This window comes from Apiospora phragmitis (assembly GCF_038363925.1).
Source record: "Apiospora phragmitis strain CBS 135458 chromosome Unknown utg000003l:1.0-2676785.0:1.0-2680665.0, whole genome shotgun sequence".
In the NCBI taxonomy this organism is placed as follows: Eukaryota; Fungi; Ascomycota; class Sordariomycetes; order Amphisphaeriales; family Apiosporaceae; genus Apiospora; species Apiospora phragmitis.
In genome coordinates this window covers 1,960,397-1,973,689 of record NW_027117401.1, presented here as the reverse complement: position 1 = coordinate 1,973,689, position 13,293 = coordinate 1,960,397, and the positions used below count along the sequence as shown (strand labels likewise).

At 55.6% G+C, this 13,293-nt stretch overlaps 5 protein-coding genes across 5 annotated transcripts; 2 read left to right on the top strand and 3 right to left on the bottom strand.

Moving 5' to 3' along the window:
- Positions 1-382: 382 nt before the first annotated feature.
- On the bottom strand, positions 383-963 carry PG994_002960 (uncharacterized protein; the record flags this gene model as incomplete). Its single annotated transcript, XM_066854369.1, has 2 exons — positions 383-647; positions 770-963. The coding sequence occupies 2 exons, from the start codon at positions 961-963 to the stop codon at positions 383-385; spliced, it is 459 nt and encodes a 152-aa protein (XP_066720224.1).
- A 1,897-nt stretch (positions 964-2,860) lies between these two features.
- On the top strand, positions 2,861-4,819 carry PG994_002959 (carotenoid cleavage dioxygenase 1; the record flags this gene model as incomplete). The annotated part of the gene is made up of 2 exons (XM_066854368.1): positions 2,861-2,998; positions 3,071-4,819. The coding sequence occupies 2 exons, from the start codon at positions 2,861-2,863 to the stop codon at positions 4,817-4,819; spliced, it is 1,887 nt and encodes a 628-aa protein (XP_066720223.1).
- A 933-nt stretch (positions 4,820-5,752) lies between these two features.
- On the bottom strand, positions 5,753-7,183 carry PG994_002958 (amino-acid permease; the record flags this gene model as incomplete). The annotated part of the gene is made up of 1 exon (XM_066854367.1): positions 5,753-7,183. One exon carries the CDS (start codon positions 7,181-7,183, stop codon positions 5,753-5,755), a length of 1,431 nt encoding a protein of 476 aa, XP_066720222.1.
- A 1,949-nt stretch (positions 7,184-9,132) lies between these two features.
- PG994_002957 (uncharacterized protein) lies at positions 9,133-10,850 on the top strand (the record flags this gene model as incomplete). The annotated part of the gene is made up of 7 exons (XM_066854366.1): positions 9,133-9,155; positions 9,233-9,246; positions 9,327-9,406; positions 9,463-9,762; positions 9,824-9,859; positions 9,924-10,396; positions 10,460-10,850. The coding sequence occupies 7 exons, from the start codon at positions 9,133-9,135 to the stop codon at positions 10,848-10,850; spliced, it is 1,317 nt and encodes a 438-aa protein (XP_066720221.1).
- Positions 10,851-11,321: 471 nt separating this feature from the next.
- PG994_002956 (uncharacterized protein) lies at positions 11,322-13,025 on the bottom strand (the record flags this gene model as incomplete). Its single annotated transcript, XM_066854365.1, has 2 exons — positions 11,322-12,779; positions 12,849-13,025. 2 exons carry the CDS (start codon positions 13,023-13,025, stop codon positions 11,322-11,324), a joined length of 1,635 nt encoding a protein of 544 aa, XP_066720220.1.
- Between the last annotated feature and the right edge of the window lie 268 nt (positions 13,026-13,293).

Below are 13,293 nucleotides of genomic sequence, written 5' to 3'. Positions count from 1 at the left end.
TAGCTGCAACGGGGTGTGTAGTAACACCGAACAGATGGGATGTCTGTCTTGCGTGTCGCCCATGTGTCGCCCATGAAGTGCGAATGGGAGGTAACCCCAAGACGACACATGTGCTATTTGTGGATGGATACATGATGTATTGTTATGTACTTGTTCGCTTTGGTTGCTCACACACAGACCAATACATACAGTTACTGAAACTGGAATCAAAGTTCGTTCACAGGTCCATCTGCAGGTCAATAACTAACTATTCGAGTAACTTTTGGATATAGTTTCGACTGGGATAACATGTATTGCTGTGCTCTTAGTCTGACGTTATTGTATCCTAACATACATCACGTCCTCCTTGTCTACCACTCGCCTCTCTCTATCACACACACACTTACTCTCCCTCCATGACGCGCTCCTCGCCAATTCTCTCGGTGAAGAGGACGGTGCGCTTGGAGATGAGCCACTTTCCGGCCTTGCTGTCGTCGCGGATCAGCGTGTCAACATAAGAACCCCAAGAGGTCAGGTGCTGGCCCTGCCACTTGCCGCGGCCGAAGTGAATGCCGGTGAAGTAGGTTGTGGCCTTGGCTGTCACGCCGTCGGGCTGGATCTCGACCATCTGGGTGGTCAGGGCGTGTTGCGTGGGGATGTTCTTGAGTCTGGTTTCAGAGTTGGTTAGCTGACAGCCAATGGATGCTTTATCCCAACAAACCTTGGTCAGGCCGGAGGAGGAGTGCAAGTGGAGAATGGAAGAAGAAAAAGGAGAAGAGAAGAAACCAACCTTCCTTGGATCGTCTGCGATACGGCATCGACGCCCCGCATGTCATGGTTGAAGGGGAAGTCAGCCTGGACGTCTGGGGTGAAGACGGCCGTCTTGAGGAGCTGCCAGTCCTTGGTGTCGAGCGCGATGCAGTACCGGGCTATGGTGTTCTTGATGGCATTGTAGTCCACGGGGTTCAGTGACGAGACGGCCATTTTGATTTCTGGGCCTTTTGCTTTCTTTTCTTTCTTAGACTGGACTTTAGGGGCTCTAGTTGCACGTTTGCACTGGAAGAAGAAGGGGAGAAGTTGCCTCTGGTGCCGTGTCCAAGAAGCGGACGGAAGATAGCATTTTAAATACACAGAGTTTGAGAGGTATTGCGCGACCTAAAGCCCGTAGCCTGAAGGATGTGACGAAGACGACAGGGAGTTCCTCCCAGCGGACTTCCGTTCAACCATTCATCCACACCCTCCCGCTTTTTACGAGATGAGTGGCGTTTCGAACCTGTTGATCACCTCATCATGAATTCCACCGAGCCTTGACGGACGAGCCTTCACACGTGGGTCTGCACCCTCATCCCCCCCCCCCCTCGCCCTGTTCTAGACTCTCTAGACTCCTCGTTCAGGGTCTCGGAAGCTGCTGTACGACCTGAACTCGGTGCAGAGCCTGCAGGCTGCCAATGGCTACCCGGTTGCCCAAGACCTGAGTTCGTTGATGGCGTTTTCCTCCACGGTGTAAGAATGCACGCCATGCGCCATGCGGTGTCCTGGTCGCACTACACTCGGGTTTCCAGGACTTTTTGGCGACGCGATGGCCAATGGGTGTTGGCAGGTGGTGATGGATTGGGGGGGGGTTCGTCTTTTATCAGGTCCCCGAATTATGTCCACCCGACAACCTGGAATCCACCAGAATCGTATGAGAAATCAATTTTTCCTTTTCTTCTGTCGATCTGGAAGGCGCTATATATAGACTCGTCCAATTATGTGAGACTCCAGATAAGGTTAAGAGTTCCCCCGCAAGCATATCCGGCCAATTGGTAACGATGAATCATCACCCACTAAATGGGTAGGCGGCTAGGCGCAGCTTCATCACACGCACTTCCGGCTTACATCATGGCATTGGCCAGAGAGCAAAAAGTACGACGTACTTTCCAAGCCAACAAAGCCATTAACCGCACCAACAATATCATATTGTCGGTTTATTCGTCTGATGCCGTAGGACTTTCTTTCTCTTATGCATCCAGGCAACAAGAGGCTGTCCCGTTTAGCGAGTTGCGACACCCGACCATCGGTTCCGTTCCAATTGTCTCCGTCGTGCACGCCAGGCCAGCAACGCCACGTGGGTTCCAGTCACACCCGACGGCTTCCACCAGGTGTAACCCAGCGTTGCGTGGGCGTTACCACTGCCTTGTTCCTCTCGCCTAAGCAGCAGGAAGCTGCAGTGACTAGTCTATTCTTATGCGAATTGGCTAGTTGCTATACTCACTTATCCATGGGTTTCCGGCCGCACCTCCTTATCTTCCATCCCTGAGCGCCGCCTCTGCCGGAAGCGGCCTTCCTAAGCGAGCACGGGTGGTCTGGATGCCCCCGGCGCTGTCATTTTCCGACAATCCAACAAGACCATCTTGCCATTTAGCTACATATTTACTTGGTCCTGCTTACGATTGCTTAGAGCCGGCGGTACACGCCGCTGAGGCCAGTCAGCGCTCATATAAGTCTCTGGTCATCCGGGGATAAGCTCTGGCTCTTGGTGGTCACCAATAATTCCGGTTTTCGTACGTGATCCAGATCTGTATGGCCCCTTAATTCTAAGACTAACTAACGTACGGATACCTGCCGAAGCTGCTTTGTGCCTCGCAACACATAACCGAGAACAAAGCATTACACATATAGCATCACACACGAGGCTCCTGTTCCAGCAGCCAAGGGTCCAGGCGGACCACAGGGGCCCCATATATATAGTCCACCAAGGATCTATCCTGTTGTCATCGTCGTGTAGCCGTCTTGCATGTGAACAACTCAACTCGGCTGTCCTTTGATCTTAGTAGTAGTATCTCCAAGCACCCAATTTTACGAAACTGCTCGCTGCAGATAGACAGACAGCCATCCTAGCATGGCGTTCAACGCTGGGCAAGGGCTCCCGAACGGGGGCCCTCCACGCAAGGGACCACAGGACGAGGACGAGGACTATGAACGCAACGTCCAGAAGATGCTGGATCAAAAATTCGACGATTGGCCCAATGAGGCCGGTGTAAGTTGCCTCCTTCTTATTCCCTCGTGTCTCATCGGCCAACCCCTATATATGTGTATGTACAACCAATAGCTAACGCCCAACTGCTCAGTTGAAGGCCTGACAGAGGTCAGGGGTCCAATCGACCTAAAGGTCCAAGGCTCGATCCCATCTTGGGCAGCCGGGACCCTCTACAGGACCGGCCCCGGGGGGTTCGAGGTCGAGACGGCACAAAACAGCACCTACCGCGTCAGCCACTGGTTCGACGGGTTTGGCCAATCTCATAGGTTTACCATCATTCCTGACGAGAATGATGATGGTACAGCGAGGGTCGAGTATGCCTCTCGATGCCAGACCGAAGAGCTGGTAGAGGAAATCCGGCAGAACGGGAAGCCCCTTGGCTTCACCTTCGCCCAACGTCAAGATCCCTGTATCGGCATGTTTGGGAAGATGATGACGGTGTGGCGGATGCCCTTCCCCAAGAACGGGCCGCGCCTGGACAACATCTCCGTCACGGTACAGGCGAATGTGCCGGGCCTGGGCAGCTCCCGGGCCAGCACGGAAGGGCAGCAGCCGTCGGCGGGTCAACGAGCGACAGCCACCAACCTGTGGCTCACGACCGACAGCTGCAACCTGAAGGAGATGGACCTCCAGACCCTCGAGCCCATCGGCTTCGCCGCGCAGCAGAAGCTGCACCCGCTGCTGAAGGGCCCCCTCAGCTGCGCCCACGCCCAGCGCGACCCGGCGACGGGCGATCTCTACAACTACAACCTCGACTTCGGGCCCGTCGCGACGTACCGCGTGTTCCGCGTCAACGCGGCGACGGGCACCACCGACATCATCGCCACCATCCGCCAGGCCGACGCCAAGCCGGCCTACATGCACTCCTTCTTCCTGTCCGAGTCCTTCGTGATCCTGTGCATTCCCTCGACCCACCTCGCCGCCATGGGCCTGCACATCCCCTGGCAGCGCAACATCGTCGACGCCATCGAGCCGTTCGACGAGTCCAAGGCGTGCAAGTGGTTCGTCATCGACCGCCGGGGCGGCCGGGGGGTCGTGGGCACCTACGAGTCCCCCGCGGGATTTCACTTCCACAGCGTGAACGCGTTCGAGGAGGTCGAGCCGGAGACGGGCGACACGCTGGTGTACTGCGACGTCGTCGAGTACCCCTCGCTCGACGTCATCCGCAGCTTCGAGCTCGACGTGCTGATGCGGCGGGACGGCGGGGCCGAGGCGTTCTGGGGCGACGAGAATCGCAACCGGAATACGCAGTCCCGGTTCGCGCGGCACAAGCTGCGAGTCCCTTCCCCATTCCCGGCCCAGATGAAGACGAAGAATAAGGGAGCAGGAGAAAACAGCAGCAGCGCATCAAAGATTAGGACCACTGAAAAGGTCCTGGAAATCAAGGCGCCCAGGGTGGGCGAGCTGCCGACCATCAACCCGGCCTACGCGACGCGCAGGCACCGCTACTTCTACAGCCTGCCGAACCGCGGCCACAGCACGCTGCTCGACGGCCTGGGCAAGACCGACCTCGAGACGCGCGAGACGGTGTACTGGGACAACCCGCGGGGGCACACGCCGGGCGAGGCCATCTTCGTGCCGCGTCCTCCTCCTCCTCCTTCTTCTTCTGGTCGCTCCTCGTCCGGGGAGGAAGAAGACGAGGAGGACGAGATGGAGGAGATGGCCGAGGACGACGGCGTGCTGCTGAGCGTGGTACTGGACGGCTACGGCAAGAATAGCTACCTGCTGTGCCTCGACGCCCGGACCATGCGGGAGCTGGGGCGCGCTGAGTGTGGGTGGGCTATTGCGCATGGGTTTCACGGGATACATACGCAGACATAGACTGTAGTTAGAGTGGGTTATTAGTAATTTGGGTACTTACATGTCGTACATGAGAAGACGACACATGCATTGCTGCCGAATAGCTTGGATGGGATGGCATAATGGATAGCTTGGCTTGCTTAGGTATCTATTGACCTGCCGTATATAAGAAGAAAACGAGGTGTATAAAAACGTAACCCTGATTACTACTGCAAATTTGCTCTTCTTCTCATCTGCGATTGATATGGGAAAGCCCCCACCATTTATCTCTCGACTTTGAGACCATGGTTGAGAAGGTACTGATTGGCAGAAGGCCCTGGGACTTGTCCGAAACCAGAGTAGATCATTGCACCCAACAATAAGATATCAGTAATGACTCTCCGATCTTCCCATCTCTCAATTGCCAAATTATCAAAGTGGGCTTACTTGTGTAGTCTTCGACTCTTCGGGCTTATCAAGCTTCGTGGCGGCGCCTGTAAGCGCCAGTTTATAGGCTGCAACTCTCGATAAGGGGATGCGGAATGGCGTCTGCCCCAACTCAAGGAAAAACCATGCCATACTTTCTCGGGGTCATTCACATGACAACAACAGCCACAATCAATCATCAGGGTTGTTCAGCCCTTGGGAAGGTGGACAAAGGAACTGAGGAGAATAAGGAAGAGGAAAAAGAGCACTCTATGTGAGTGCGAGAGGAGTAGATCAGCATGTGTTCTTTGGTACGTTACACATAGTAAGTAAGTAGCCTGAAGATGAGCACCATCTTGTTCGAACCCGTCTGCTCTGGAGTTGTACAAGCACCTCGAACAAAGTCATCTGTAATTGAACAAGAGTTCGATGAAAACACTGGTATTCGCAATTATTTACACAAGTTGATCTCCTTATGTACACTATTCAAAACTCTATATACACATTTTGTTGTCTTCGTAAGCTGGCTGTAAGGCAAACTTCAAATCATCAGGGTTCGGCCGGCCTGGTGTCAGGCACATCCGAGTTCATGCTGAGATCCGCCTTCTCCAGGGGTATGAGCAATTGCGACCGCGTATAGACTTGATGACCGAGCCAGGCGCCAATGACCACGATGAAGCCCAGGATTCCCCGAAAGATCGAAAAGGCCGGGGCCTCGTCTTCGTTGGGCACCGGTGGCAGAATCGCCGTGACAATCTGGCTGCAGAGGGCGAAGGCGAAGATGGCGATGGCCACCTTGCTGCCCCAGGTACCGACGGGGGATCTCCATGTCAACTCGCCAACTTCCTTCCCTTGCTTCTTCATGGCGCCGCGCATGCGAAGGTGCGCCAAGCAGATGCTAAGCCAGGTGAAGTAGTTGCTGGCCGAGGCAAGCGATAGGAGCCACTCGAAGATCTCGCCCCCGCTGGGCGCCGCGTTGATGAAGGCAAGTAACGATATGGCGAAGACCACCATCAATGCGTTGAGCGGAATGCCCTTTTTCTTCGTTGTCCGAGATAGGATCCGGGGGCCCATCCCCTGGGCACAGATAGCCCGCAGAGCGCGGGAAGAGGCAAAGATGCTGGCATTGGCCATGCTGAAGACGGAAATGAGGATGACGGCGTTGACAAAGGAGGCCAGGCCCGGGATGCCCGCCTGGTGGATGGCCAGTACGAACGGCGAGGTTTTTCCGAGATGAGAGTATTGCTCAAAGGTATCGGGGCCGATGACTAGACCAGCCATAAACAGAGACAGGATATACAATACAGTGATGCGCCCGCCAACAATCTTGGAGGCCAACGGCATGACCTTGACGGGATTCTTGCATTCAGCGACAGTCAGGCCGAGCATCTCGGTACCACCATAGGCCAGGCCAGCATTGACGAATACCCAGAGGAAACCCTGAATGCCGTTCCAGAAGGCACCTTCTCTCCAGTACCGGAAGCCAGTACCATGTCGAGCGTCGGACGCTACACCACCGGCGCAGATGACGATGGCGGTGATGATGAAGAGCACGATGACGCCAACCTTGGCCAGGCCGAAGGCATGCTCGACCTCGGCGTACCATTTGGCACCGGCGGCGGCGATGCCGAACAGAGCCGCGATCACCACGGGCACGAACCAGCCCGTGTTGGGGGAGTACCAGTACTTGGTGACGATGACCATGACGGTGATCTCAAAGGGCACGATGAGCAGGAAGTTGATAACGTAGTTCCAGCCCATCGAGAAACCCCACGACGGCGAGATGAAGCGTATAGAATAGTCGTAGAAAGAGCCTTGGACAGGGAAGCTGGCCGAGAGCTCGCCCAGGGCGCACATGGTCAACCAGACGGCAAAGCCGGCAATGGAAAAGGCCATGACCAAAGCTGCCGGCCCAGCACGTTGCAAACCAACTGAACTGGCTATAAGGAGCCCAGCACCGATGGATCCTCCTAGAGCCATTGGCACAAATTGGCGTGTCGTGATGACTTTCTTCAGGGACGTGCTGGGACCCGAATGGTTTGTTGGGTCTGTGTGTTCTGACCCCGTTACTGATGCTGTTGTTACTGGTTCCGGTCCCTTCTCCCGGCTGTATGATGAAACTGGTGAGCGCGGAGGCTCTGCAGGCGGCGGTGCCGCCCCCTTCTAAGTGGCGATGCCATGTTGCGGGCTTGATGTTACCGTGGGAATACTGTACGCTGAGAACTTGTGACAGTAAAAGTATTTGTGAGCAGGTGTCCGAGGTGGACACAAATGGGGGTGAAAGAGGGAAGATCTCAAGTCTCAAGTAAACGGCATGGGGAGATGTTTTTATTCGACCAGGCCAAACCAGCATTCAGCCTGTTGGGCATAATCTAGCAAATGCCTAACATAGAGCAACTGATATCTCTGATGGTCTCCATTGGACGAGCCTGGGTGTTATCATGGTTCGATGGCCGGACTTTCCAAAGTACAGACTGGTCAAGACTTGAGGCGTTTCTACCACGGGGATGTCGAAGTATAATCCCCAGGGGCACCTATCCAGACAATGGCTCTAATCGAGCCCACTGCGTTTATCATTTTCCACGCTGATCAAGCTGCGAGATAAGCAACGAGCTGAATTGTCAATTCTGTTATGAACGTGCTCATAAGATGCGTCTTTGAGGTATCTTCTTGTAGCACCAAGAAGAGTCTTGCTGGAGGGGAGCGAGAACAAGACCTTCATACGTGCTCTCAGATGGCAGGCTCCGTGATCATAGCCGCGGTAGAGCTGAGCGACGCTAGCACAACCCCAAGCTTGGAGTGCCCACTTGGTCGTCAAGGTATCGTAGTCTTGGGCTGTACTATGGCAGGCCACATGGTTCGAGAACAGGTTACTTGAAGCCGTCATTGAGCCATTGAGCGCCTCACAGCGCAAGTAGACTGTGCTACATCGTACGGCACCGCCTGGGCAGCGGCTAGATGGCATCGATTACATAGTTTCAGGAGGCTAATTGCTTCTCTTGCTAGAACTATAATAGTATAGTAGCTGAGCTTCTTTGAGCCAACGGCACCAATCGGGTTCTGGCGATGGCTGGGCAGCTTTGACTGACATGGCAGTCCCTCCACGAAGAAGTGAGTACTTACTGAATTTACCAGTATCTCAGCTCGTAGCACAGTTGTTGCTACGTGTTTATTGCACTGAGAGAAGATATGTGTGTAATTGGACTGGTTCCTGGATAGTCCCAGGTGGCCCATGATAGCAATGCTGCAGCAACTTGACTGAAGCAAACCGAGATCCCCCACTGACAGCTCAAAGCTCAGTTGCACTGGAAATGGGACGTCTGAGGCTTATTCGGATTATGCTTCTTCCATCAACTAAAGAATCGAAGGGGAATCAAATGGACTCAGCATGTTGAGTGGAGTCTATATGGGTAAGGGTACGGGAGGTCCTGCAGGTACGGATCGTGACTGGACGCACCGAGTCGGAGTTGCATCCTAGGGCTGGGTGGACTTGGTGCTTGGACTGGACTGACGTCCACTGGCCGAGCTCGGTTACCTAAGGTTCTATGTGAAGGACCCTTAAAACTGGATAGATAGCTCCGATAAGATAAGCACCAAAGAGCTCGCACGCGCTTCCCCAGCCAGCCAAATTTTCGAGATTGTGGTGGGATGAGAGATGGTGGGGTGCACGTGAGTCAGCTATCAGGAAACATCCCACCAGCCACCCCGCGAGTCGCAAAGTAGCAGCTGAGGGACGGCTCTGGGAAAAGAGCTCGATGCCGATTTCGCTGCTGCGAGATAGCCAGTCATATCCGTTTGCTCATTACAAGCTGCAGCTGAGGTGCCTATAGTGGGAAGGAAAAAAATTCAATATATAAATTTACTACAGCCTTTCCCAAGTGTATCAACATAACCACAGTCTACCAAGAACACTCACCATATCCGCCATCATGTCCAAGGGCCGTGTCTGTCTGTATGTGCCCAATCTTGCCCACCCGGGTCTCGAAAGTTTCTCTGTAGATGAAATTACTGACCAATCCGTCTTGATAGCGCCTACTCTGGAGGTAATTATTCCACTATGCGCATGCCTTGACCATCATATGTACTCGGCAGCAGAGAACTGATCAATTGACAACATGAACAGGCCTCGACACCAGTGTAAGTTCGCCCGAGACACCCCGCACCTCCTCTAGCCCCCCAATTCCCAATTCCACCGTCATCGTCGTCGAGACAAGACCCAAGACAGCGCCCGATCAATTGCTTATACCGACGCACAATAGACTATCCTGAAATGGCTTATCAACGAGGGCTACACCGTCGTCTGCTTCCTGGCCAATGTCGGTCAGGAAGAGGACTGGGCCGCCGTTGAGAAGAAGGCTGTCGCCCTCGGCGCCGAGAAGATGGTCATCCTGGACCTGAAGCGCGAATTGGTCGAGGAGATCGTCCACACTGCCATCCAGTGCAACGCCATCTACGAAGACCGCTACCTGCTCGGTACCTCGCTCGCCCGTCCCGTCATCGCTCGTGCCCAAGTCCGCGTTGCCGAGGAGAACAACTGCGTGTTCGTCAGCCACGGCTGCGTAAGTACAACAAAGACCACCCATGTGCGCTCAGAACAGAATGCTGATATCAACCATATAGACTGGCAAGGGTAACGATCAGGTCCGATTCGAGCTGGTGAGCAGGCCGACCCTTTCGGAATTCGCCTTACGTATTTATTGACCGTCCCCTCTCTCCATAGGCCTTCAAGACTTGCAACCCCAACCTCAAGGTCATCGCCCCCTGGCGATTGCCCGAGTTCTGCGAGAAGTTCCAGGGTCGCCAGGACTTGCTCAAGTACGCCGCCGACAACAACATCCCCGTCTCCTCGACCCCCAGCAAGCCTTGGAGCATGGACGACAACATCGTCCACTGCTCGTACGAGGCTGGTGTCCTGGAGGACCCCGACCACACTCCTCCCAAGGACCTGTGGACCCGCACTGTCGACCCTCTCGACGCCCCTAACACCCCCGAGCGGTTCACCATCCACTTCGAGAAGGGTGTCCCCGCCAAGCTGATCCACGGCGAGGAGACCCTCACCGACTCGGTCGAGATCTTCAGCCGCCTCAACAAGATCGGCCACGACCACGGTGTGGGACGTGTCGACATCGTCGAGAACCGCTTCATCGGCCTCAAGAGCCGAGGCTGCTACGATACCCCCGGTCTGACCATTGCGTAAGTTTTCGCCACCTTTGGAGGCATTGATGACACCCCCCAAGACTAACCACGACAAAATAGCCGTCTCGGACACATCGACATCGAGGCCCTGGTCATGGACGGCAAGGTTCGCGAGCTCCGCGACCAGTTCTGCACGCTGCCCTGGGCCCGCCTGCTGTACAACGGCATGTACTTCAGCCCCGAGCGCGAGTTCATCGAGAACTCGATCAAGTTCAGCCAGCAGAACGTCACCGGTGTGGTCCGCATGATGGCCTACAAAGGCAACGCCTACGTCGAGGGCCGCAGCAGCGACGCCAGCAACCTCTACTCGGCCGAGGACGCCTCCATGGACTCCCTCGAAGGCTTCAGCCCCATGGACACCACCGGCTTCATTGAGATCCAGGCCATCCGCCTCAAGAAGTACGGTCTCCAGAAGATCAAGGACGGTAAGCCCCTTAGCAAGTCGTCATAAAAAGTCACCAGTAGTCTTGGTGAGGTATGATTGGGCGTTTCTGGGAAGGTGGACCTGGCTTTTAGAAATAAAATAAAAGCTCATGTGCAAATAAATACTCACGACTTTCATGAACATCTCGAATTGGCCCTGAATAATGTTTTTCATTTTATCGTAAATCGTGTCCCTGGCCCTAGTGGTTGCACTTGTTTATATAGCAACTTTATCCGCGCCCGAGTGGCTGCTGAATTGTGAGCCCATCCCTCCATTGATCCATCCGATAGATACCTTTCTTATTATGGCAAAGTCGGTCGAATCCCGTCGTCCAACTTTTGCCTGAAACTAGTTATACATGGAAGAGAAGACCGCTCAGATGACTGGTTGGTCATTTCCAGTGCTCCTCAGGAGCACGGCGTGCCTTGAAAATAGGCGAGTGAATCATGATACACACGAGCCGAGGGGGCCCAACGCAACCTGGTCAGCTGGTTTGGTCTAGTACCCACTCTGCTCCTGGCGATGGTTGTCGTCGCCCCCTCCCTTGGCGGCCTGGCCGGCGTCCTTGATGGCCTGCTCGTCGCCGCGCAGCTTGGCGAAGTACTCCTTGATGTCGTCGGCGCCGACGGCCTTGCCGCTCTTGGCGAACTGCTCGAAGAAGGGCGTGAGCTTGTCCTTGAGGTGCTTGTAGGCCATGACGCCCTCGATGGCGCGCACGCGGTCGACGTTGCGCAGCGCCGACTCGCCCCGCTCGTATATACTTCCACTACCGTGCGTCGAGGCGCCGTCGTGGGAGCCTTCGCCCTCGGACAGGGGCGGCTCGTAGGCTTCTTCCTCGTCGAGGAGCTGCGGATGCGGCTCCAGCAGGGGGAAGCACTTGGGGCAGCGGCAGAAGGTGGAGCGGAAGCCCTCGGTCATGAAGAGGGAGAACTGGCCCGTCGGGGCCGGCGGCAGGATTTCGTACTTGCAGGTTGTCGTCGACTCGGATGAGGGGGCCGAGTCCTTCTTGTCTTCTTCTTGTTCGGCCTTGACTGCGGCGGGGGTGGCGCGCACTGGCAGGGCTGGCTCAGCAGATTGGCCGTCTTCGATCTCTTCGGTTTTGGCGCGTTTCGGTTCGGATGCTTGCTCCTCGTCGTCCAGTTTTCGCTTGTTGGAGGACGATGATGAGTTGTTCTCTTCTCCATCCTTGTTGAAGTGGACAGGGAGCAAGAAACCCGCCGCGCCGGCGTATCGTTTGATCCAGGGATGCGATTCGACGCACTTGTAGCATAGGAAGTGGTTGAAGTCGTCCTCGCCCGGGAAACCTTCAGGCAATGGGGCGTCGTTGTCATCGTCTTCGTCTTCGTCCTCGGCTCCCGCCGCGCCTGCACTGTTGCTGTTTTCAGGGGCTGGTCCGTCTTCTGAAATGGTGGGTAGCGCATCATGGGATGTGGCTGTCGCATCTGTCGGCTTTTTCTTGGCTGTCTTGGTCATCTTCTCGTACCACCTAGGTCCGAGGCCGACAAGACAGCCGGGGTGATACCAGTCCTCGCCGCAGCCGCCGGTCTCGTGGGTGCCGAGCCCCAGGCACTGGAACATGGTGCCCTTCTGCTCCTGGGGCACGTAGTCGATGGAGCAGGAGCAGAAGCGGTTGCGGAAGTTCTGGTTGTAATTGTTGTCGGGGTCGGCCGGCTCCGAGTGGACGCCGCCCTTGGTGTTGGTCGCGGAGTTGAGGCGCAGGGTGCAGGGCTGGTCGGCGGCGAAGCGCGTGGTGCCGCAGTCGCAGGTGAAGTTGCGCTTCTGGAAGATCTCGACGAGCTCGTGCTCGCCGTGGCACTGGACCGAGCAGGCGTAGCAGACGCCGGCGGGCGTGTGCGCAGTCGCGTCGTCGGGGTTGGCAGGTGGCGGGTGGCAGGTCAGGCAGGCGAAGACGCTCTGTCGCAGGTTGCCGAGCTCTTTGGTGCAGTTCTCGATACTCTGTTGGTTGGAGGCATCAGGTCAGACTACTGTGAGATCATAAATGGAGGGTGTGAGAATATGGCGTACATAGGGGAGTGCTTCGCGTGCATCGGCCTCGAGCTGCATCTGGTCTCTGAGGAATTCGGCCGCCGTCTGCGAATTCTCAGAGTCGCGGCGCTTTCGTGCTGCGTCGTTGGTCCCGCCCGAGATGGTGACAATGGCATCATTCGAGCCCTCAGGCGCGACTGTCGGTTTGTCGGCCATGGTGTTCGGCTGTGAAGTCGATTGGTGCAATTGCTTAAGAGTTGAATTGAGTTCGCCAGAAATGAAGAGTTGAGTTGGGTAATCAACTGATAAGACAGACGAATACACAGCTGACGACGGGGTAGCTGGCGGCAGGATATAACAGCTGAATGACTGCCTTTGGGGGGGGTAGCTGTGAAGTGGTGGTGGTTCAGTCCGACTTATGCATTGCATTAATTGACAGTGACGCGACCTCTCTCAGCCAGCTGTGTCGAGTACTTGCGGCGAT